This window comes from Dermacentor silvarum, chromosome 6 (genome assembly GCF_013339745.2).
Source record: "Dermacentor silvarum isolate Dsil-2018 chromosome 6, BIME_Dsil_1.4, whole genome shotgun sequence".
Classification (NCBI taxonomy): Eukaryota; Metazoa; Arthropoda; class Arachnida; order Ixodida; family Ixodidae; genus Dermacentor; species Dermacentor silvarum.
The window spans coordinates 34,530,574-34,557,084 of NC_051159.1; the positions used below are offsets into that span (position 1 = coordinate 34,530,574).

Sequence of the window (26,511 nt, forward strand, 5' to 3'; positions counted from 1 at the left end):
AACAGCTGTATTTGCAAGACAATAAAGCTTCTCTGCAGTACTTGTCTGTGTTTTGTATCGTGTTTTGGAAGCACTTTCCGAGTGGCAAAGTACTGTTCCCTCTATTCAGTACTTTATGCAAGTACTTCTAAGAGCACTTTTTTGCATGATTCTGAGTGTCTTAAATGCATTTTTGAATATCTTTGTACAAGTCTGCTTCCTGAAGTATGTCCCAGAAACACAGCTCACAGAATACCCATAGTAAAATTTAAGAGAATTTTAACACTTTCATTATTCTGTGCTCATACCAGCATGACCTCATTGCTTTGATTACTGCACGAAATATGTATTCCTAGATATCCTTTCCTTCTTATTTAAATTATATTGAGACTGTACTGTTGGTATTTTATACTGCAATTCTACTGTTGTGTTGTTTTCACTGTTAATGATATGTCTGCGTTCTTTATTTAAGCTGCCATTCTTCAATAGATCCCAACTAGCCCTTGGACACAGATCCAGATGATGCCATAATGTAATTACCAAAATAAAACGAAATTTAAATGCATACTGAAGCCCATGTGGGGCATAGTAAGCACACATTCACATATGTGCTTTCTAGCAAACAATGCACCAGAATGTGATGCAGAAGTGTGGTGTCAATATCATTTCTATTATTCTGTGCCCATAACTTGTTAAACTCTTCAGGAAACAATCTAAAGAGAAAGGAACTATGAAAGAGATTTTATATATGTAACGCACAGTAAATAAGGAACGAAAAGGCTCTCCCTCTTTTATTATACTATGCTACATATATGAAGTCAAGATGTACCAACTCGTCCAAACCGCCACACTTATAAAAGAGAATGTGCTTGCAGCAAAAACATCTTTATTTTGCTGTCTAGTGAACCTTGCATCACGCTGGATGTCTCGCACTAAAAACCATCCAGAACGGTTGGGAACGCAGAAATCTTTCACATCAAGGCCCACTGAGCTGTAAATAGACAAAAGAGACACAACAAGCTTTAAAAAGAGAAAAAAAGAAAAAAAAGAAAAGGAAAACTGAGCTGTCTTGGGGCAGCATAGGCACGTGAAAAAGCCCTACAGCTTAATTAATAATCACAAAATATATTAAGAATAAAACTCTTCTATAGCCCTGTCATACAAGTATATTTAGGAAGATCAGTGATTTCTGCCATCATTCATTAATCTATTTTGACAAAATCTGTTGCCTTTAAAGGATACATTTTTTTAATTATTTAAAAAAAAAATTTATTGATACTGCGATCTTATACAAGACCTTAGCAGGGTGGGCATACAATATACAAGTAAAGATCCGTCGGAAACAGCCAACGTAATTCCAAAAGTAATCATAAATAAATCATAAGTCAAGATCCAGGAAAAGAAATGCAAGAACATGAGACACAATTGCAACACAATGATATAATGTGGTAGGTATAAACGATGTTAAGAAATTACAGATAGCTTTCAAACATTTGCAGTGTCGTTTGTGATACTGCATCATTAGTAAGATTATTCCAATCTGTAATCGTTCTAGGGAAATAAGAATACTTATAGGAGTTAACTCTAGCGTTTAATGGTGTCACTGTAAAATTGCGCCGTTGTCTTGTGTTATGACCACATTGTAAATTTTAGCACAGGACTCAGTCAACAGGAGTAACCACAGAACCTTTGTAACACAAGATTGCACAAACCCGAAACAAAAAAATTCCGTGGTGCTGTGTTTATAAGCACAGCAGTATTGTAATAGGTAAATACCAACGCTGAATCCTCATAAAACAACTGCTCAAGGGACATCAAAGAGGAATGTTAAGCTGGATTGGTAAATTGCATGGATGGAATACAGAAATGCCAGCACTGCTGGCAATGGAGTCTTGCTAAAGGAAAAAAAAATTATAATAAAGAGCAGGATTCAATGTTTTGAAGCTGCATTGTGGGCTAAATGTAAGAGTGTGAAGCACACAGAGACGGAGCTGAACACCGCGAGTGCTGTGGTGTGCAGCTCTACGAAGGACGCTGTAATGAGGGTTTGAGGATTAATTTTGACCACCCAGGGTTCTTTAAAGGGACACTAAAGAGAAAAATGATTTCTTCTGTATCAGTAGATTACCCTTCCACGATACCGAAAACACCACTCTTACCGCGAGAAGCCGCTTTGCAAGCCAGAAAGAAACGAAAAACACAGAAGGCGAGTGGCAACGCCACCTTGAAGTTGCCGCACCAGCTCACTGCGACGTCATGGATTTTGACAGCGTCTCCTGGGTCCCAGTTAATTCTTTAGCAGTGAAGATTGACTACATTGTGTTCTAAAGGAGCCAAAGACTGAATATGGCAAGTTTCGCGAACGTTTACTGAGCCAACGCGGCCCAAATGCGAAAAATTACGTCAGAAGTCGTGACGTCACACTGAAGTGCTGACGTTGGGGTTTCCGCGCGAAATTAAAAAAAATAAACTTTGAGCTTCATTTCCTCTTCTAATAATTGACCGATTGCAGTGTAATTAATGACAGCATAGTTTTCTAAGAATACTTTATCAGTCTAAGTTGATTTATTGTTTTGATTTAGTGTCCCTTTAACGTGCACCCAAACCACGGTACATGAACATTTTTGCCATTTCACTCCCATCAGAATGTGGCTGCTGCAGCCGGGGATTGAACCTTCAACCTTGTTCTCAACAGCAGAACGTCACATAGCTGCTAAGCCACTGTGATGATTGCGAAAACAAAAAGGTGGGCGTGAAATTCTTATGCCAGTTCCTCGTGATAAACAAGGGTGGTTATATTGCATCCTAAAGGAAGCAAAGGCTCAACCTAGGCCGGTATTTTGTAGCGATGCCTTTCCGGTAATAATGCCTTTTCGTGCTTATCGAACTTTGTCAGTGGTTAGAGCGACGGTCCGCTCGCGTTATCAATGGGATCAGCCGGCCGTGAGCAGTCGATGATAAGACTAGTATAGAATAGCTCATAAGGCATCGTTACAAAATCCCGGCCCTAGAGAGTTTTGCAAACCTCTTAATACTAAAAAAGAAAAAATGGCCCCAATGTGCGAAAACAATTTGAAATCTGACATGTCATACTAACATATAGACAGTGTGGGTTAAGGCGCAAAATAGAGAAAGAAAAACTGTGGTGTTCATTTTCTCGAGTAATAACCAGCCCTTGTGCACCAAATAAATGCCAGATTGAGACACAAAAAAACAGTTCACAAGGCTAGTTTAGTGCGTCGATAAAGTTAATTTAAGTTCGTTAAAGTGAATAAACCTGTTGCCTTAATCAGTTATGTTACTCCAAAATCATTTAGTTGGTTAGTAATCATCATCATCAGCCTATATTTATGTCCACTGCAGGACGAAGGCCTCTCCCTGCGATCTCCAATTGCCCCTGTCTTGCGCTAGTCTATTCCAACTTGCGCCTGCAAATTTCCTAACTTCATCACCCCACCTAGTTTTCTGCCGTCCTCGACTGCGCTTCCCTTCTCTTGGTATCCATTCTGTAACTCTAACGGTCCACCGGTTATCCATCCTACGTATTACATGGCCTGCCCAGCTCCATTTCTTCCGCTTAATGTCAACTAGAATATCGGCTATCCCCGTTTGTTCTCTGATCCACACTGCTCTCTTTCTGTCTCTTAACGTTAGGCCCAACATTTTTCATTCCATCGCTCTTTGTGCGGTCATTAACTTGTTTTCGAGCTTCTTTGTTAACCTCCAAGTTTCTGCCCGATATTTTAGCATATGTTGGTTAGTAATGGAACCATTTAAATCAGAAGTTCATAGGAAAATGAAGGCTTGAAGTGACCAACAGTATCCTTTATCGCAAGCCTTGCTATACTAATTTATTATACTAGTACCAAGTTTAATTTTATTAGTGTTAGTCTTCATTTATTTAATATTTGGTTAACTTCATTATCTCTACCTCAGCTTTCGACAAGATGTGCATTCACAGGTACTCATGTCAAACTTGACAAGTGTCAATCTTTTCCACAACAAATTATCTAAGAGATGCAACTCCTCCTCTTGTAAGAAGTTTTAGAGAATGTGAAACATATATTTCAAATGCCCGAGTCCTGTGAACTTAAACACTTTTTTTATGCAAAAGAATAACAAAATCAAGATTTTGCTTTCATCGGTCAGTAGTATGTGGCTTTTATTTTAGCGACATCAAACAAATTAGTGCACAGCTTGCTTATCAACTAATACCTTTCTTTTTTTCATGGACATGTGACATTGTACCTGAAGTAGTCACAACCACGCAAAATGACAATGAAGCTCGAGAAAGCATAGGGGTAGTGTCATCTCTTAATTGGAATGTAGAAATAATGAGGCAAAGGGAAAGGGACGAAAAGATAACTTGCCGCAGGTGGGGACTGAACACACATCCTCTGCATTACACGTGCAACGTAACAATTAACCACTCCTATGCTTTTCCCTACTTCATTGTCTGTTGTTTCATATGATTGTGACTACCCAAAATCAAGCCCCACGACTCATTTATTTATTTTGATTTAACGTATAGCCACAGTGCCTACTGGGATTACAGTGGGTTACAGACACAAGAAATTAAAGCAGGTAAACATGAGATGACATGGGTTGCCCTATTCATCGGGACCTGAGGTAGTAATTTTCCCTCGAAGCTGCACCGACACAAATTTTTTAGATTTTGTCTTAATTTTCTCCAATGAACAGCACTCAGCTCTGTAATTATAATATGAAGACTCGATTCCTCGTGTGCATCACAAATAATTATTTAAATCGTCATTTAATGGTACCAATTCAAAATGCTTGCCAAATCTGGTGCTGCTTTGAATGTGAAACAGGCTGAGTGATGGGAATTGGTGGTTGTAATCATGTGGTACCAAAAACTACAGCTCAATGTAGTGGAAACGGGCCACGTAAACAAGGGCACCGAACAACATTGGGCAACTGATGCGATAAGAGGGGAGACACTTGGTATTATCAGAGAAGTGATAACAAGGAGACCAGGCTCATGTCAGGTCGAATTTGAAGAACCACAGACTGTAGGATGACGGAAGGTTTCAGGCTGGCTGTGTGATGATACATGTTAATGATAAATTGCTTTTTTGAGAAACTAAGACCTCACGCCTTAATTAAGGAGTGAGCAGCAACCCCCACCCCCCCTCGCTTTAAAAAAATTAAATAAGAGAGAGAGAGAAGAAAGAAAAGCAGGACAAAATTTTCATGTTGGTACTGCTTTAATGTGGGCATCAATTTGCTTTAAAGAGAGAGAACGAGAGGAGGAAGCAGTACTGTGAGCTTTAGTATTGTCCCGTATATTTCAGGCTAAACTGAGAACACACGTGTCATGCTGCTGTTTGAACAGTGGCAAACACAAAGAGAATGAATCCATACTTTGCTGCACTTGTGGTGATGATGATGAGGGACGTGGACTCAATCGTCAGAAGTAATGCTTCGCTTTCTAGAATTTGGGTCTTTTTGAAATGCAAAGACAACATAAATACCTGCAAACGAGGGAGAAAAGAAAAGAAGTTGTCAATTTGCAAGAACACTCTTAAGAATGTACATTCAGAGCAGAACTAAAAATGCGTTACAGTGAGCCTAGATGCCCCAGTGACACGTAACGTTGGTGTCATCGTTACACTCCTGGTGGCATATTTTCTCATTTGTCTCTCCTTTGAATCCTTTCATTGTGTCAATTGATGTTTATTTCTAGTACATCATTTCTGCGCTGAAAGAGCAGCATAAACAGGCACAGAAAATGCACGAGCAGACGAGAGGCCAAGGATGACGACAGGTTACAGCTAGTGCCAGTCACCCACAGCATTATGCCCTAGTGCCAGCAAAGTCAACTACAACAGGTGCGTTAAAGCAGTACCATCAGTGCAGGCCTGTACTTTCAGTAGGCCTTCATATGGTCAGCACTCAAACTTTGGACCCACATTTTAGGAAAAAAATAGTACAGCCCTTACCCAAGAATTACACAGTATGTCGGGTTCGTTAGCTTGTCCCATGTGACAACTTGCATTCCTGTATTACTGAGTACAGTAAAAGCTCGATGATACGATCACGGCTAATACGAATTTCCGGATGATACGAATTTTTCTGTGGTCCCGGCCGAGCCCCATTACTTTGCAACGTGCTAGAGAACGGTTGTTACGAATCGATTTTCGGCCTGCGTCGGTTGATACGAATAGACGCCGCCCCACTGATGGCCGCGAAAGAGAACAGCGCGCAGTCACGCGCTTTCTCCCGTTATCTTTTGGTGCGGAGGCAGGGACGCGGCGCCGGACAGCGCGGACTCCGCGATTGGGCGCGAAGAGTTTGAAGCAGTGGCGCTTTTGTACTTTTCCTCCTTTTCGGCGGCCGCCCATCGGACGGAGTGGCTGCTATGCTTCGGGCCGCGTTCTTTGTGTTTGCGCCATTTTACCTAGTCGCAGCAAGCTATGTCTACCGAGATAGAAGGACATTAGAGACTTTTTCTTCAAGAAATAAATGCTTTTTACGTACATGTGCCTGAGTGAGTTCACCTCTTAATTTAGCTACAGTCGAATCTCGTTAATTCGAACACGCTTATTTCGAACATACCGCGCACCAACAATGCTCTTAGCAGCGCGCCAAATCACGCGGCGGCGCCTCCGACCGGCATTGCTCCGACACCGCCATAGAGCAAAAGCTCAGGAGAGCCCCCTCAATGCCGCGCGCGAAGGAACGGGGAAAAAAAAATAAAAAAGAACCCGCGGCGGAAATTTCACCCTCTCTCAAATTGCAAGGTAGCCGTTTCTGCATCGAGCCGGAACAAGCGCGTACGTGCCGACTAGAGTGTTCTAGACAACCGTATTCTAGCACACACTAGTGCCGACGTTTCAACCACGCGGATAAAATGGCAGTGAACCCTTCTCCTCTATTTTCTAGTCACATGTTGACCTTGCACGCTGCGGCAGCAGCGCAGAGGGAAGCAGCGGCGGAGGCGCAGTCGGGCCAACGAAACTGCTCACGCCCGCAAACGCTCGCTTCCCGATAACGGCAGAAAACGAAACTTCAGGGAGCGGCTAAAATAAGCTGGCGCCAGCACGGCGGCGGGCGCGCACGGAGTCGAAGGTGAGAGAGCTACGAGGGAGTTGAGAGGGAGGGCGAGGGGAGCCACTGAAGCGGCGGAGTTGACGCGGCCAAATCCGCTTCCCTGCCGCCCTCCTCCCTCACCTTCGACGGTCTCCGCGCGCACCCGTGTTCCGGCGCCGCCCGCTCCCTGAAGCTTCGTTTCCTGCCGTTATCGGGAAGCGACCATTAGCCTGCGTGGGCAGTTTCGTGGCCCGCGCTTGCTATGCACTTGCGCGCCGCAATATTTCACGACTCGCACCGTTCGTGCATCGTGCTATGGTGCACGAATACTTCAAAAATACGTCCTTTTAATTCGAACAATTTTCGGGCCCCTTCGAGTTCGAATTATCGAGATTCGACTGTAGTTTTAATTGTGTTTCGATGATACGAATTTCGGCTAATACTAATATTTTTCGTGACCCCGTGAGATTCGTATCATCGAGCTTTCACTGTAACTGTATTGCTGAGATGCAGCAGCATCCCAAAGAGTGTTGCAGAAAGTTATGGTAAATAAATAAATTAAATTGTGGGGTGCCGGCTATGAGCTAGTATGTTGTAGTGAATTAATTTCGATTGCCTGGACTTCATTAATGTGCACCTAAATTTAAGTGCGCTATTGTTTCTACGTTCCAAACATATCGTAATGTGGCAGTGACTGGGAATTGAAACTGTGAACTCGTACTCAGCAGTAAAACGGCATAGCCACAAAGCCACCCTTGGTAGGTAGTTATGATAAATTCAGATGGGCTCGGAGCAAAGGTGTAAGTAAGGTTGTGTTTTCAGTTTTTTTGAGGCCAAAGCATTGTTATCACGAGGTATATCCTTTTCAGGTGCCAATCAATTCTGCCTATTAAAAATGCATGTTCATATATGCTTGTCTTATATAAAAAGAAAAAACAATTTTAACAATTTTAGAATTTGTCAAGTATGCCAAAAAACTTGTTTTGCATCCAATCTCCCTGCAGCACACATCGCTGATACAGAATCCTGGGTGGCATAATGAACTCCCGACAAGTACAGCAAATGAATCTCTAGACAAGTCAGCATAGATTGTGTGAACAGTGCAACAACAGTGAACTGGAAGGGCACCCTAATTACAGTGGACTCTGGATAAACGAAACTTGCTTAAACAAAAATGCCAGATAAACATAACAAGGGCTAACAAATTCAGTTGGCCGCCCAATAGGCATAATGTTAACAAATTTTGCTTAAATGAAATGCTTTTTTTTTTTGTGAACTGCAGTTAAGTATAACTGCAACCAAAACTGCCACACACTTAATTGGCCGTTATACCGCATACAAAACACGAACAGTCTGACAACCATGTAAAACGGTGAAACCAATCGAGTATTCCAATATTTACTTGGAGTATGTATAAGTGTGCCTCAACTGAGTTCAACTTATTGAGAGGCTACTGTAGGGTGATTAAAAGATTCAACATCTAGCACATAATGGGTCGTCCTAGAAGTGAATGGTAGGTACATGTAGCATGTGTCATGCATTAAGCATTATTTTATGTGCCTGATATGATCAAGCTTTATTTACTAAGGATGGCTCATTGGCCCAAAAGGGTAGAGGGATAGAGATAACTGCCATATTTGTTCCTATGCTATAGATAAGAGACAAAAATGTCAACATACTCAGAGCTTCCCATTCTGCTTGAGACAACGTGCCCTGAAAAAGTAAGGGAAAAGAAAGACGCACTTTAAAGCAAGAAGCTTAAAAAATGTTTCTAAGTGCTTTCTAAGTGGAGGACTATAACAAGCTGTGCATGAATGTTTTGTTTGTATCTCTTCTTGCTTTTCGCAAGATGGCTTTACATCAGCTGTCATTTTTTTACAAGGTTCACTAAGATACAGAAATAGCTGCGGAGAGAGAAAAATGTAGAGTAGCATAGGGCATCCTTTTGCTTTACAGTGTGTCCCAGATAACCTTAATTAATGTGCTGGCGTGATTAAAGGAAGTGATTAAAACGCTGTTGGCAACTCTATAAGGCAACTAGCCACATTAGTTAACGAACTTTGTGCATATTGAATTTAGGGCAAAACTTTGAACAAGGACTAGTTCAGCAATATTTACATTCCTGAATATGCAAATAATAATTAAGGTTAAAAGAAACATGTGATTGCTGACTTGCATGCCCCAATCACAGTGCTCTCAAACATACTACATATCAGCACTTTTAAAAAAGTGCTAACATGATATTTCCAACTTTTTTTTTTAATGAAAGTACAGTCAACCACACAATATTACGGACTATGAAATCTGAGAAAAAGCTGAATATCTCCGCAGCCTCACAACACAGCCTGGTATTTGCATTTCGGGCCTTGACTAGAATATGCTAACAACAATGTCGTATACAGTTTTACTGGCTACTGCTACAGGCTGCTTGGGAATTGAACATTTTCTGAGATCCCGTAGTCCATAAATTTTTGTGGTTGACTGTACAAACCATCCAAAACAAAACACTGGTAAGCATCAGAAAGCCGAAAATAATTTCCCATAACATTTGCTTCTACGAACTAGTCTAGGTTTTGGTACTGAGGAGATGGATGTGTTATGATACTCAGGCTCTCCATTCCTATGATCGCTATGGCTGTCCTTACGCAAGCAAAGCCAGTGCAGTACTCTTGTTTAGTTTTTTTTATGAACAAAACCACCATACCGACTATGTCGGCAAATCTTGCAATGTAATGATGTCACGATTATGTCAATAAAGCTGGATCAGACATTTCGAGACCAAATTCCGGTATCCAATTAAAATGTTTCCCAACCATCATACTTGTTAATGGCATATTTGAGAGATCGTTTTAGAGCGCTCTATTTGTGCTACGAAGGTGGTAAAAAACAGCTTTAAAGCTGCATTACGATAATAAGCGGGTATGGAAGTGATGATCCTGGTTCCATATCATCATTGGAGCTCACTAATGCTAGCAGTAATGCTTAGTTGCTATTTTACATGAGCATTGGAGTGCTGCCGGAGCGCACCAAAGCAGCCGCCCAGATATGCCGTGTCATCTTTTCATGTGAGAGAAAGGTGCCACAGAATTTCTACAACTTCAAAAATCTAGTGCACCACCGCTGCAAAAGTGAAAGCACAATGACAATTTCTAGTTGTGCAGTCTGCTTATCACTATACAGTGCTACCCCTTTGATATGTTCCTCGCTGGTGTGCTTTCCTGCTCGCTACATCGCATTTCTGTAGTCATGACCTAAATCCCATATTGTACTGCCATGTATTATGTTCCGCCATTTGACACAGTGCCATTCTGCAATTTTCCTGCACCTTCAGTTGTGTTTATACACGCTGGACACCTAAATTTAGCAGAGAGAAATTTGCTCTCGCATGTTACTACAAAGGCGATAAACGTATACGTTGCAACAAGCAACCAAAGTTTGCAAATAAGCGACCGAAGTTGCGCAAGTCAGGCACTGCACATGCATATTGGGAGAAAATATGCACAAAGAAGTTAGCGAGAAGTTAGTGGAAAAAGCTCTCAAGAAATGAAACACACGGCACTTCATAACGCCTTTATATCGAAGCGCTTGGGACCTCCAAATTTCTTTGTTATACAGGTCACTTCATTGTAAAGATTGCACACTGCAGTGCTCACAACAGAGCATTCTAAGCATGTCCAACAAGAGATAATCTTAATTTACCATGTGTTCAAGAAACTTACTGAAATAACTCAGTAATTTTTTGTGCACACTACCTTTAGCTTACACACTGTTTGTGCAAGGTAAACCTGCAGATTATCGAATGCTGCTATCGCCTCCCTTGCTGTCAAAATTCTTAATTTGTTTACAGGCTATCCATCACTGTCGCCTTTGTTGACATTCCCGTCCTTTCCGTTCTATAGATCACCTTGAAGACGTCATCGCTCATCAGTTACAATAACATCATCACATCGTCAACAACGGCAACATATTCATCAGCCGTCGCACCAGGCAGCGTACGAGTTGAGAGTTTCTTGGAGCATTGTAGCACGACATCGGCACACTCTTAAAATGAAATGCTGACGCTGCCATTAGCGTTACTGCAGAGCGCAGCTCAGTGGCATTTGCGGAGAGGTGTGTGGGCACCGCTACATTGCGTTCGTTATAAAGGAACAATTAAATCATTGGGGACGGCTAAATTTCTTTGTTGTACAGATAAACTTGTTGTACAATAAAACCTCATTAATTCAACCTTCGTTAATTCAGAAAATCGGATAATTCGGACTTTTCCTCTGGTCCTGGCAGGTGTATGCATTAATTAATGCAATGAAATTCTCGATAATTCTGACGTATTTGGCCACACATCGGCTAATTCGGACAACTCTCAGAGCTTGGCAAGTGCCAGAGCACCGCAAATGTGCGACACAAAAAAACAAAAACAACGCGAGCGTCTCCTGAGACGAAGCAGTGGAGTCTGCATCGCCGTAGTCATCAGTGGAAATCACACGTGAATAATAGCAATGCCAGAATGCTTCGTAACTACTTGCCTTTATTCTTGCATTTACCGCCGTGCATAGTACCGTATTGGCCGCATGCCTTCATGACTACGTGGTCGCTATCCATAATCGCGTCGATAGCAGCCGCGGTTTCGGCTGCAGCAGTTGCGACAAACAGTAGTTTCGTTTTGACTCGGTACACACGTCGGCCGCATGCCTTCACAACTGCGTAGTTACCATCAATGATCGCGTCGATAGCAACCGTGGTTTTGTCCGCAGTTGCAGCAAACGGTAGTTTAGTTTTGACTCTGTGCGTGCGTCGGCGGCGCGGCCGATGCGGCAATACATAGAAAAGATAGGAATTTGGCCGGGACCTAACTAGGTAATCCTTCGCTATACAGGTCATTTCGTTATCGAGGCGTTTGTTGTAGAGTTGCTTCAATGTACTCACAACTTGTGGCCTTCTTCGAGATTCCGGTTCCTGGGCCTTGATCTTTTCGAGCTGCTCAGCAGCATGCTTGTAGTCATCTGGATCTTTTCCTTGGGTTGTCTGGTCACCAAATGGTGGGTAAGCCTGGAATGTTTACCAGGTAAATTACAGACGTGATTTGTCAAAAGCAGATTTTTAGATCTGATTGTCAGAAGATGATGGCAAGGCCAGGGGCAAGGAACTCCATGTGTCCTCCCATAAAGGTCCATATACAGTGGAATCTCGATAATACGAATCTCACGGGGTCGCGAAAAAAATTCGTATTAGCCGAAATTCGTATCATCGAAACACAGTTAAAACTATCTAAATTAAAGAGCCGAGAGGTGAACTCACTCAGGCACACGTACGTAAAAAGCATTTACAGTTAACCACTTATAACGTAACCGTTTAAAGTGCAGAACTGGCTACAACGCGGCATTTTCCGACTCCCGTTTACCCTCCCATAGAACTCCATGTATACGCATACCGCTTACAGTGCAGCCGCATGAGACAAAATTGCGGCTTCCGCGGGAAAATCTCGCTGACAAGGGCGGTAGCGAGCACGAGGTGCGCCCACCGATGGGAGAGGAGGTCAACGAGGGCGATGCGGAAGAGGAGCATGAGATGTGAAGCACGAGTCGTCACCGCGCGCCGTATGTGCGAGTGAAAGCGCGCGGGAGACGCGCGCCTTCACGGACAGCGAACGCACAGCGCAGAGCAAACGCGACTTCCGTTGCGTATGGGAGGGGGAGGGGGGGGGGGCGACACTGTGCTGCGGAACCAAATGCGTATCTTGCAATCAAGCGCAAGGATAACTGGCAACGCAATCTCCCCACGCGAAAGGAGGAAAGCGGGAAGGTAGCGCGGGAGGGAGGGAGTGGGGGGGGCTCCTGTACTCTGCCAACAAATGCGTTCTTGTACTTTGCGCCTGTGCCGGCTGTCGGTGTTGTCGCACGCACCGTATCTCGAAAGCGATCTCCACACGGCTCTGACCTTTGTATGCGCTGTGCTTACGCCACTCAGTTTCCGTTGAAGCGATAGACCGCACGAACCTTCGCTTGCTGCAGCGGCCGCACGTGGGGAAGTGCGTCCGCCGCAGCGAGCGAGCGAAGAGACAAAAAGAAAAGCACAAAAGCAACAAAAGCGCCACCGCTTCAAACTCTTCGTGCCCAGTCGCGGCTTCCGCAGTGTCCGGCGCTGCATCCGCGCCTCCACACCAAAAGAAAAAGGAAAAACGCGCGTGACTGCGTGCACTTCTCTTTCGCGGCCATCGGTGGGGCGGAGTTTATTCGTATCAACCGATGCGAGTCGAAAATAGATTCGTAACAACCGTTTTCTAGCACGTTGAAAAGTAACGGGGCTTGGCCGGGACCTCAGAAAAATTTGTATCATCCGGAAATTCGTATTAGCCGTGATTGTATCATCGAGATTCCACTGTAATTGCTATCAAAAAAGTGTATTGAAGTACTAGCACAGTTGCAAAAATGTTGTCTCCACCCCCCCCCCCCCCCCCCCACATCCCCCATTTTTTTTGCTTTCATACAGCTGCAACTCTGTAACCACAGTATGGAGCTTATTTAGCTTGTTCACTTGCATGAAGGCAGCCACAAATAAATCGTCACAATAAAAAGCACCATTTTAGATTCTTTACACTTCTCATCTAGTGTCTTAGAAAATTTGTAACTGCGATCCCATCATTACAATTCCACAGCAAATGTGTTAACACTATAAATGTTTGTACAGTGTAGACCGCTTATAACGTAAGTCGCCGGAGTCGCGAATATCTGCACTATGAGCGGTACCGCACTATAACCAAAACGACGATTTTCAAGCCTTGCACGTATGCAAAACATGTAGACCAAGCATGTAGACACGCTTTGTCTTCTTTCTGGGGTTTTACGTGCCAAAACCAGTTCTGATTATGAGGCACGCCGTAGTGGAGGGCTCCGGATTAATTTTGACCACCTGGGGTTCTTTAACGTGCACTACAACGCAAGCACACGGGCGTTTTTGCATTTCGCCTCCATCGAAATGCGGCCGCCGCGGCCGGGATTCGATCCCGCGATCTCGAGCTCAGCAGCACAACGCCTTAGCTGACTGAGCTACCCCGGCGGGTAAGACACGCTTTGTATTATCGCACACACATCGGGATTACGTTTTCGTCAGTGAGCTGGCGAAAACATAATCATGATGTAGTCGGTGCTATTCAAGCTCGACAGCTTTGCACCGAGTCAAAACGAACCGTGACCGCTATCAACGCGATTATGAACGGCGACTTTGCAGTGCTGAAGGCACGTGCCCGACGCACGCACCGAGTCGTCCAGTCGCTGCAACAACTGGCCGTCGAAACTGCGGTCGCTATCTATGCGATCAACGATGGCGACTGCACAGTTTTTTAGGCACGCGGCAGACGCACGTACCGAGTAAAAATGAAACTCGTGTTCGCCGCAACCGCTGCGGAGAAAACTGTAGCGGCCGCTATCGACGCGATCGTTACGAAGGCAGTTACGAAGGAAGGCCCGCGGCCAACGCGGTGTTACGCGCGGCGGTACACGCAAGAATACAGGCTTTAGAGACACAAATAGGCTCGAAGCGCTCCGGCGTTGCTGTCATTCACGTACGATTTCAACTGATGGCTGGGGCGATGCGGACTCCGCCACTTCGTTTCGGTTGGACGCTAGCGCCGTTTTTGCTCTTTTGCGTCGCACATGTGCGGCGCTCCTCGCTTCAGCGAGCTCCGAAAGTAGTCCGAATTAACCGATGTGAGGCCAAATAAGTCCAAATTAACGAGAGTTTTATTGCATTGAATAATGCATACGCCGGCCGGGAGCACGCACCTTGTTGAGAAGCGTGCTCACTGCCACCCTTGTCGGCGAGATTTTCCTGCAGAAGCCACATTATAACCGGTATTTCGTCTCACGCGGCTGCACTGTAAGCAGTATGTGTATACATGGAGTGCTATGGGAAAATTAACGGGAGTCTGAAAAGACCGTACTATATCCGGTCCTGCACTATAAGCGGTTACGAAACGTTATAAGTGGTCTATACTGTACATAGTTTCCCCCACGTTTCTACACAACTTATAAATTTCAGATGTTAGAAAACCATGTTCCTTTTCTATTTAATAAGTATTTTCTTCTTTCTGGGGTTTTACGTGCCAAAACCAGTTCTGATTATGAGGCACGCCGTAGTGGAGGGCTCCGGATTAATTTTGACCACCTGGGGTTCTAGAAACGTGCACTACAACGCAAGCACATGGGTGTTTTTGCATTTCGCCTCCATCGAAATGCGGCCGCCGCGGCTGGGATTCGATCCTGCGATCTCGTGCTCAGCAGCGCAACGCCTTAGCTGACTAAGCCACTGCGGCGGGTAATAAGTATTTTGATATACATTAAGTAAGTTACAAGAACGCTTTGTTCATGGCCAATTTTATTGGCCAATTTTTATGTGTTTCAATTACCAACATTTATTCTGAATATTCTTAATTTGTTGGTGTAAATATTGCAATTTTATGTTAGTTAGTCTTGCTTAAATGCTTTAACAAAATCATTCCATGTGTTCATTATTGTACAATTAATACTATACTTTGTAAACCCTTTGGTACTACTTTTGTTATGCCTTTGCACTACATTCGTAAGTATTTCTATGTTAATGACTACATGTTGCAACAATTGCCTCATCACTGTTACGAAAGCCTGGCATCCATTTCCATACTGTCCTTTGAAATAAATAAAGTAATCAATTTGATTTTAGGTTTGTACAAATACTGCATGCTCCTTGCTTCATATGCTTCAACAGCCATTTGTTGCTGAAGTTTATTACAAGTCTCTGAGGTGAGTTGAGCGGCAGACCAGCACACAACAGACAGCCATCATAAGACAAAAACAGCGTTTTGCTTTGTAGAGACACGAAAAACGTTCAACGGTGCTACAGGTTCGAAGCTCGAACGAGAAAGGTAAAAAAAAAAGTGTCATAAACTACCCTTGTTGGCTCAAGAATACTATATTCCTCTACCAATCATGTGCTATATACAGTTAAACCTCGATATAAGGAAGTCAGCAAAATCGACAACTAGCTTTATCATATTTAAATTTCATTACATTGCAGTTCGACCTTTTATGCAAATAAGTACAGCCGCGTGTAGATTTTTCTTACACGGTAGGGGCTGCAACACTTTCTGAATTACTGGGCAGTCAGAAAAAGAAAATTTGAACAAGAAAAAAAAAAAAAAAAGAGAAAAAAAGGTTTGAATTCGAGTACGCGAGGAAAGATACGGTTTCAAGCCCTGTTGACGATATCTTCACAGTGGCAGCATGAAACTATGCCTGCCATGCTTTCACGTTCACCTCGCCCCCGCGGCTCACCCGACGCCATCGTGAATAATGCCACCAGCGGGGAGCGAATGCTTTGTTTGCTTGTCACCTTCGACAAGCAAACGGGCAAGAATGCCACTTTCACATTGACTAACTTCACACGCACTCGTGTGGTCGCACTAAGCACTGTAATTATCAGGTGCAACTACTTCCACGGAAAATGCAACAATTATATTAAAAAATTATGCAGATCCGACGCACACCTCAGAATCTATGTGAAGCGAAGTTTTGGTGAAGCAGTTAATAAAATGGTATAAATTTGCCCATTTCATTCCTGCGTCTTTGGTGTAAGGCAAATTGGTGAGCGTGAACATGTACTGAGCATTGGGTACAAACCAGGGCTAATCAAAGCCAATACAGAACCACGCAATATGACATCTCTCAAGGCCGTAGCGTTGGCTTTGGATGGTAAAATCAATCAATCAATTAAGTTCCTCCAGAGAGAGAGAGAGAGAGATTAGAATGGGTCAACTACCTCCAAGGCCTGCATCTTGCGTAGAAGAATTTTCCCCTCGGGGTCGTCTTTGAACTGGTCAAAAAAATCTTCAAAGCGCTTCTTGTATACTAATTTCAGGCCAAACTCCTTTGCCATCCTGGTGGAAAAATATAAGAAGACAATAACAACATGCTAAACATGGATACCGTACATTGAACAGTACAAATAACAAGGGCCACGTTGAAGGCCATAAATTTCCATCAATGACAACTTTTAGCGATTCTTTGATGTAAAGTGCCGCAGGGTAAAAGTTTCACTACGCAAATATTATTACATATATAGCTATCTGTGATGAAAAATCTGCTCTTTTTATCATCCAGATTTCATCTCTTTGTGGTGTCAGTCATGTGCGAGTTTCGTCCACTTTGCAATTTCAGTTACTGACTCCACTTTTCAACGGTTCTCCGTATTCCTCAACATTACCTTACGGCCTCTCCGGTAGTAATGTAAGCAATTCACCATGTTAAATGTTACCAAAGGTGAAAACAAACCAACAAACAGACGTGCATTACAGTCTCAGACAACCCAAATACACACATGGCTATCACATGAGAGCGCACTTACTCTTCGAGGACGTCAAAGTTTACGAGAAACTCGGGGCAGTCAACCACACCTTCCAAGTGAAAATCGTACTGCGCTCCAAACAGGGGCAGCGCGTCTTTGGATCCGTGGAACTCAATGTGAAATACATCGTTTCCAAACTTGAGACCCGGTGCTTCTCGCACACGCCGCCTGAAATAAGAGGGGGAGAATGAATGAATCACAGTGTGAGCAAAATAGCAAGATTCAAAACAAGTTAGTAACAATTACAATGACACGAGAGTTTAGAACTGAATCACCAGCATCCCTTTCTGACCAGTGTAACATCAATACAAATATGACATGGTTTAGGTTAGGTTATACCTGTGCCACTGGGGTACAATAAATGACATCAATTGCTTAATGACTTAAAGTTTAATGCCATGTAGGCCATACCAAAGATACATACTTAATGGCATTAAAGCTTAACGTCACTTTTGCCATAATCAGTTTTAGTTCATTAGTCTTTCAACAGACAGTAGATTGCAGTCGAAGGTCCTAATGTCAGAGACTGCAACAGGACCCCTGGTTAATAATAAAAATAGGAAAACATATGATAGAAGCAGTAAACTACAAACAACATTAAAAGAAAAGAAACATTCATTCAGCTGTTGAATACGGAGAGTCTGTACTTTCACTCACAAAAACTAGGAAGACGCTTAACCTTGCCTTTAAGAGTGAAACACGATAGCATTCAAAGATCCTTGACTGCTTCTCACGCTTCCCGGCAACTGCAGCTTATGTAACCGTAATGTTTACCGAGAAATGCTGGCGGCAAACACTATGTACGAAGGCGAGCTTTCTGGTAGAAATGCGGCCTCTTGCGTGGACCAATCCCGGAGGTAGTGCACAGCCGCACCAAAATAATTACATCATTATCATGGTTCCTGTTATTGTTTTGCAGATTTAATATTTCAGTCGGAGAATATTTAACATAAAAGGCATGGGCTGTCGGTGTTTTGTTTCATAACATGCTGTCATTCTCAAAATTCCGAGGAATAACTTTGTCAAGAATGTAAGACAAGGTATGAGAACTTTAGTAATAAATGGTAAGGCAATACTATAACCCGCATATACTGCATGTCATATAGCAAGGCGTGCTTTACACATATACCTAAACATATACAGAATGATTTTTTTCCAACGGACGATGCCGCCGCCACCGACACTGGAGTTTCTGCGACATAGGGCCCTTAACGCTGTCACGTTAATATTCGGAGTCATGGCTCGCGTACATGCATGCATGCACACTCATAAGACCGAGTGTAACGACTCAGACATCAGACAGTTCCGAGTTCAATTAAAGTTATTTTACATATAATATGCCTAATAATGGTTTCAGTGGCATTTCTAGCGATTTAATTTGCATTGTTTTACAGTATTATCACTGGACAGAAACTTCCTGCATAAATTGCAGCAATCATCATCATCATGGTGTTCCATTCCATCAAAATTGCGCATGTAACCAGCTTTAGGTTGCAATGGAATTAAGAAACTTGAGGTCCTAGACAATTAAGCTCACCCATGTGAAACAGGTATCAGGCTAGAGTAAGTTAGGTTGGATTAGCTTAGGTTAAATGTAAAATTTGAAATTATGAGGTTAAAGCATTATCAAAAAAAAAAAAAAAAAAAAACCACCGCATATCCATGAAGTGAATCATGATGAGTGGGCAAAGCACCGGGGTACAGTGGCTAGAATGGGGAAGTGTGACGAGCGGCATGCAGCACCTGCGGGGCATTGAAGCCGCCGGTAGGGAGCCGCGAGGGGGCGCGCGCTGTCGTTGACACGTCGCCCGGTGTGAGTCACACCGGCTATATGCTGCTTCAGTGACGTCGCCCGCCCTGATCTATGGGAAGTTACGCTCGTTTCTTTTATTGCGATAGCAATTATATGGACACTTCAACCGGATTTCTGCCGTCGGTGTTGCCGTGAGGTTCCCTATAGATAAAATCTTCGCCGCGCGCCGTATGCTCGAGCGGAAGCGTGCGAGGACGCGCGCTATCACGGAGAGCGAACACACTCAATCTCCCACGCGCAAGCAAGGAAGCGGGAAGCCAGCGCCGGAGGGAGCGGGGGGGGGGGGAGGCGCACTTCTACTCTGCCAACAACTGCGCTCGTCGCTCGTCCGCACCGTCTCTTATCTCCACACGGCTCTGACCTTTATGCACTGTGCATTCGCCGCTCAGTTTCCGTTGAAGCGATAGACCGCACGTACCTTCGCCCGCTGCGGCGTATGCACTTGCTGCCAGCGTTTTGACAGTCGTCTGCAGTCATTCAGTGTGATCTATTCATGTTTGTTTGTGCGCGCTCACACCACGCTTGTTCATTCAGTAATAGTCGGGCCACATTTTTCAACGCACGCTACACATGCAATGCTGCCCGGGTCGGCAGTGCAGCACTACAGGTGTGTCCCTTCGCACGCGCTGCTCACGGGAAGCGCTTCTCATCAACACCACCGTTTCACACACGCCTTCTCGTGGTCATCGAGTCTCTCTTCATGTCGGTCTACTTACGCCTCAGCACACCTGCTTACTTAATCAGCTCATGTTTACTACAATTCATATTGCTACCAAAGCCGCTCACCTTACTTCGTATGACATTGCTGTGTTGCTATCACATTTATTGCTTCACCCTTAGAGCGAAACTGTGACATTTTTTGTGCTGCAGCAAGTCTATATGTGTACTCATGGTGCGAAAACATTGTTTCGTGCCTGAATGCTAGTGTCGTACTGCTGCCCAATTTGTGCTCACCATGAATTGCCTTAGTTTCTACGATTTGGTCAAAGCTCCCAGCAGCGGCAACTGTGAAGGGGGCGATCTGACACTTCTCCTCAGCATTGAGGATGTTAACCATGAACTGGACGGACTGCTGGATAGTGGGAAGGTTGAAGAAGCTTCTCACATGATAAAGAAGTCATACAATGCTTTATTTACACAGTCGCGCAGAAGCACACGGACAGCGAAAGCAACAGACGGGACATAGTGCTAACAACTGAGTGTTTATTGCACGAGACCAGATATATATATCATCGCACAAAAGGAAGGGAGAAGGAAGACACACAAACAAATCAACCCAGCAAGTTTAACTCACACAGGCGCCTAAAGCGACAAACACTCAGTTGTTAGCGCTGTGCCCCGTCTGTTTTTTTGCTGTCCGTGTGCTTCTGCGCTACTGTGAAAATAATGCCATAACAACTACCCCACCAGTCTGTCCTTTTGAATCCGCAATGCTCCCGGGGACGACCATGATTACCCTGAAAAGATGAGCGACACGTGGCTAATCTTCTGCGTGACAAGATATGTTGCACGCAAAACAATCCTGCAGCCTGTGTGCAAGTAATGCTTTGACGAGCTCGTTGTTGGCGCCGGCGAAGCCAACGAACAGGTGGCGATGTTCACCAAGTTCTGCGTCAATGGAGGCCTCATTTACCCTTCGGAGAAGCTCTTCTCATTAGTATAGATGGCCTTGAAACCACATTTTTCGATGTGAGTTGCACAGTGACAGCTCGGAAGAGCTTGTCTCCTGCCTGCACAAAAACGATGTCATACTGGGCTGTGCAACCGCTTGGCCCCGCATGTCTCCTGTACGTGACCGGCGGTGGTTGCGGCGCGTTGAAATAATGCAGGGCTCTCTCTTTGGCATAACACGCTTCGCGCGTGCGCCGGCCCGCTTCGCGCGACCGTCGCGCGACTACCCCACCAGTCTGTCCTTTTGAATCCGCAATGCTCCCGGGGACGACCATGATTACCGTGTGAATGTTCTGCTGCAATAAAGCGACACGTGTCGCTCCCAAGAGCAATGTGAGACCCCACTTCTGCCCAACGTGACCTCTTGGGGCATCGGAGATAATTTTAACAGTTTGCTCGGTTATGTTCAACCGAAGCACGCGTGGATTTTGATCGCTAGTGTCGGCGGTGTGCTTTCTTGAACACGGTTGCTGTAGCGTGTTTCTTTTTAACTGCAGCCTTTTCCGAGTGTTTTGAAGTACACTGTGTGCAACGTGGTCTGCATCCTGGGAGAAGGCCTAGCGCCCGCGGAGCTGGCAAGCCTGAAGCGAGTGACGAGCTCGTTGACTTCGGAAGTCGAGGCTCAGGGAGCCGGGTGGCCGCGGGCCACGGGTGCCGCTACGGGCTGACTGGTATTGCGGCCTGGCACCGGGCGCTCCGACACCGTCTGGGACGGTGGGCGCCGTCAACTCGGATGCTGTGTGCACCGAGCGGAGTAGGACCACCTCACAGAGCTAACGTCTCTTCGCGGCTGCCTGTTCTTGTGCCCATTTTGGGTGTTGTTTTTTTTTTGGATGCCGGTTGTTGTCAAAGTAGCGACGCATTAGGCCTAAGGCTTAACAAAGCCGCCTGTCGCACGTTGAGGGACACAACCTGGTGGACCGTGGTGTTGAGGTGTCGCACATTGCTTCCCTCATTAGTTCGCCTAGCACGAATTCAAATTCTCGTTCGACTCAAGAAAGTAAGCTTTGTTCACGTGAACTTAGCATCTGCTATGCCGCCCGAAATTTTGCTAGCCGAATTGAACATCGTACCACGTGGGCGATGCGTATGCCGAATTCCTCTCCCTTGCACTACTTTAGTGTTTGTCGAGTGCGTTGAGTGTACGCAGCGTGAGCGGAGTCACTCCTGGTTTGCTGTCACCTGCACATCGTCAGCGCTGCTGCCCCGGACTACAATCGAGCTACCCCAGGCTTTGGAGATGCCTGTGGTCAATGTCGGCGCAGCGACTTCGGCGGCCGCCAATGTCCGGCTCGCAACCCTCGGCGGCTGAGAAAAGAGCCGGCAGTCACCAACGGCTACTGCGGCTCTAGTCAGCAGGGCGCGAGCGACGCTTGCTCGTGCCGACTTCTGCGTCGCCGTTTCATAGTATAGATGGCCTTGAAACCACATTTTTCGATGTGAGTTGCACAGTGACAGCTCGGAAGAGCTTGTCTCCTGCCTGCACAAAACGATGTCATACTGGGCTGTGCACCGCGTGGCCCCAGCCTTACCAACCAGGTTAATTCTTTTTTGGTCAACCGTATTTACACTGCCACAGGAAGGCACTCAACAAAGAGAGAGCATCTTCCCGTGAAAAGAAGAAGCACCTGAAGCTCAGGCACGTCACTAAGCAGAGAATAACCTAAGTCTGAAAACTTTCTGTTTCAATTGTGTGTGAACAATTTAAACAATTTTTTTTTTCTTGTGAGAAAAAAGCACCAGCTCACGTGCGTCGTCCAGCAAAACATCATCGATGACAGAGAATGGTTTGTTTTAAACGGATTGTGAGCCACTCTTCAAAAATTAGTTGTTTGCGTAAACAGCGCGTCAAAAATAAAATGTTTGCTACCGAGTTACCACTGGGAATTTTCTTGCTTTGCGTTCAATAAGGTGTCAGCGGAAGTAAATCGGCTAAAGCAAGCTACATTCTACCATCGACGCGCGCTCAATCGGATTGGCAGTGTGGCAGCACACTGTCAGCAGCAGTTTCCTCCCAAAGCACCGCCACGCCCGAGCCGGCACATTCAGCACACTTCCCCATTCTAGCCACTGTAACCGGGGGATCATTCGGGTAACTGTGAATCCCACGTATATGTGTGGGAGTATATATATATATATATATATACAGTATGTACACATGTACATACTGTACATGTGACTGTGTACACATGTACAGTATGACTTGTACATACTGTGCATGTGTACAGTATATACAGCGCTTATATAGCCCTTGTGCACTGCAGCGCCACTAGCGGTCTCCATGCAAACCAGAGCTACAGACAACGGACGACGACGAGGGACAAGGCTTGGCCCTAAGGTGCTTCGCCCCTAAAAGTAACTACTCAACACTGCTCGTCGATTCCAATGCCATGGGTGCCTGAGGCATTCTGGCTAGTTTTCAGACCCTCTAAAAGCCAAAGAGGACATAGAACAAGCCGAAAATGAAACAGCTATAAAGGGGCCATCAAAGTAACAGCTGTTTCCCCACTTGGCTTTTGTAATGTTTTCATCCCTTTCAGGCATTGTGTACTAGTACGCCCCAAGAAAATGCCTCAATTTCGAAATCACTAACAAGAATAACAATGTTTTAGACGCACTGCATAGGTCTTAACACTTTGAGGGTTCTTGCAGTACATGTATGGCGCCGATCTTATGTTTGATATTTCATGCGTATTCGACCCCACTGGTTGCTGAGAGGTGTTGCCATCTCTGTAAGGTCACCCAAAGTCATTTGAAATTGTATTTCCGCTCACCAGTGGGCACAACTTGACTTGTTTATCTTCGAGCACTCGATCACGTGAATGCACACACATCGTCTGCTACCTTCAAGGCATGCATGGAGGAGGAGATGCTATCATTTTTTACGGCCACCACCATGGCGTTTCCGGTAGCGTGGTGTATCCTAAGTTCAGAGATAACAATCAGTTTTCTTTTTCTTTGCCTTCGGCTGTGGTTTGTGTATTCCCGTACACTGGGCGTACGGGAATTTTGTGATTTCAGGAAGTCTTGATTTTAGTATGGCCGCGTGCCGTGGTGACTGCTCTCGTGGTGACTGCTCAAGCATTTCTTCTGACCCGTTTCTGGCGCGTTTCTTCTTGTGATGAAACATGCTTATGGGAACACAAATTGGTAGCCATAAATATTGCTAGACATTTTCCTTAATTTCTACTGTATAGCGTATTTGTATGCATACTGTCGGTGCGAGTAAAGCATTTTTTCAGACAAAATACGGCTTGCAATAAATTTTTGCTGTATTCATGAGTTTTCAATCATTTCCTACTAATCTGAAATAAAGAAAATTGACCACAGGGGCACAGTTTTAGAAGAAAAAAAAATTGACCTTCGAAGGGTTAAAGCCCTTCTGATTGGACCTGGGCTCTAAAATTTAATAAATAAATATGTGCCAAGTGCGTTAATGAAAACAGTTACAACATATACGTCTGCATGTTTGCATTGACACTACAGTATGCATCGTCCTGCAGCTGGTACAGTCAAACCTCAACATAACGAAGTTGTACTTGCAGCAAAATACTTTGTTATATCGAATTTCGTTAATTCAATAGAACTAAGATGGGGAAATAAAAATAGTCTGTTACATTGAGGTTTGACTGTACTCTCCCTTTGTTCCATGTATTTGACAGTAATGATTTGCACTAGGCAAATTTCTGTATTGGCTTGTTGTATAGGCTGATGATGATGATTCCAAGCACAATTCACGTAAAAATCCTGCACCTTGAGTATGTAATACTGCACCTGTACTGCACCTGTACGTGATAATACTGCACCTGTACAGTAATTCCTGCACCTTGAGTACGTAATACTAAGAGCAGAGGTGTTGAGTCCATATTTGTCCATGTTCCATGTATTTGAAAGTAACGATTTGCACTAGGCAAATTTCTGGATTGGCTTGTTGTATAGGCTGATGATGATGATTCCAAGCACAATTCACATGAAATTCCTGCACCTTGAGTACATAATACTAAGAGTAGAGGTGTTGAGTCCATATTTGTCCATGAAATGAAACTATCTCAGAAGAATTCGATATTTCTAATCACTTTCGCACAAGCATGTTTTCAATAATGGTGAAGATGCAAGAATGTGCGTTGAAACTCCTAAAATCTGAACGAGTTCACCAGTAAAGTTAAGCATGACTTAAGCATCATGTGACTTAAAGCGACACAAAAGAGGAACATTAAATCAGTTTAGAGTGATTAAGTATGCTTTCAAAACTTTACTTTCATTAAACTTACAGATAATAGCTTGAACATTGGAAGAGAAAACGATGGTGAAAGTTCTTTCTGGGGTTTTACGTGCCAAAACCAGTTCTGATTATGAGGCACGTCATAGTGGAGGGCTCTGGATTAATTTTGACCACCTGGGGTTCTTTAACGTGCACTACAACGCAAGCACACGGGCGTTTCTGCATTTCGTCTCCATCGAAATGCGGCCGCCACAGCCGGGTTTCGATCCCACGACCTCGTGCTCAGCAGTGCAATGTAAGCTAATTCAGCCACCGCGGCAGGTACGAAGGTCAAAGTTCCATTTATTGAACTTTGCACCAAAACGGCGGCACGTCAGCGTGACATCATGAATGTTGAAATATTTTATCGTATTTAGGCAGTTTTGGTGCAGTAAACGTTTTTGAGACTTGCCAAGTTCAGTCTTTGGCAATTTTACAATAGTACCAATGTAAACTATAAAAATTTTCACAGCTCACGTATCATTTTCTGTAATGACGAAGAACAGGAAGGCCATAAGGTTTTTTTTTTAATAATGCATAAATAAATTCTCTGATATAGACAACGAGGTGTGTCGAGCGACAATGACAGCGACAAAGAAGCCAAATTATTCATCACCATTATTAGTATTATTTTTGGAGGCGTAATCAGATCAGGGCACCTTGTACTGATCGCCAGCAACACATCGACAATAAATACCATTTCAGTATAAGGCCTTGCTAACGTTTTACTTAAAACATTGGATTCAATGCATTAAAGAAAAAAGAGCCTTCAGCACACAGTGGGCAAAAACACCCAAAATGCTTGGCACTCACAGGCTTAATTAATGGTGGACCAGAGATGCTGACTCACACAAGGTCATTGGCATCAGGCGTGGTGCCGATGAAGTAGCCACCGGGGACAAGGCACTCAGCAGCGTTGCGAAGCATGCACTGGGCTTGCGGCAGACTCTCAAAGCTGTAGTGGAATGTGAACTGGCAGCTCACCAAGTCCAGTGTCATGTCCTTGTGCTTGTACCGGTCCTTTAATCGCACCTGCAGCCAGGAAGTCAGCATCAGCACATTGCGTGCGAATGCCGCAGTAGCCTTCACTGCAGTAAAGCTTCACTTAAGGGTTGACATGGGTCTTTAGGCGTAAAAGTTACCAAAAAATCGAGCTTTGTAAAATTGCATTTTCGGATCCTGCATCTATTATTCTTTTGATCTACCAAGTTTCTTATCTCGTATGTAGATATTTAATCCATAATATATAAATTTTAAAACTATAGTGTGGGAGATTTGTTTGTTTTCTTCATTTTCGCAAAATACTAATTTTGCACACCCAGCAATACATTTACTGTGATACATCAGTAGCTATCACAGA

The 26,511-nt window shown here is 44.3% G+C and overlaps 1 protein-coding gene across 1 annotated transcript in view; it reads right to left on the bottom strand.

The window, feature by feature from the left end:
• Positions 1-848: 848 nt before the first annotated feature.
• LOC119455407 (mRNA cap guanine-N7 methyltransferase) overlaps positions 849-26,511 on the bottom strand; it is a 36,490-nt gene continuing 10,827 nt past the window's right edge. The window contains exons 5-11 of the mRNA XM_037716811.2: positions 26,002-26,183; positions 17,407-17,574; positions 16,822-16,939; positions 11,956-12,078; positions 8,712-8,745; positions 5,365-5,474; positions 849-970 (exon numbers count right to left, since the gene is read on the bottom strand). Coding sequence (XP_037572739.1) covers positions 5,404-5,474; positions 8,712-8,745; positions 11,956-12,078; positions 16,822-16,939; positions 17,407-17,574; positions 26,002-26,183 — 696 coding nt within the window. The 3' untranslated portion in view covers positions 849-970; positions 5,365-5,403. The remainder of the gene's footprint in view (positions 971-5,364; positions 5,475-8,711; positions 8,746-11,955; positions 12,079-16,821; positions 16,940-17,406; positions 17,575-26,001; positions 26,184-26,511) is intronic.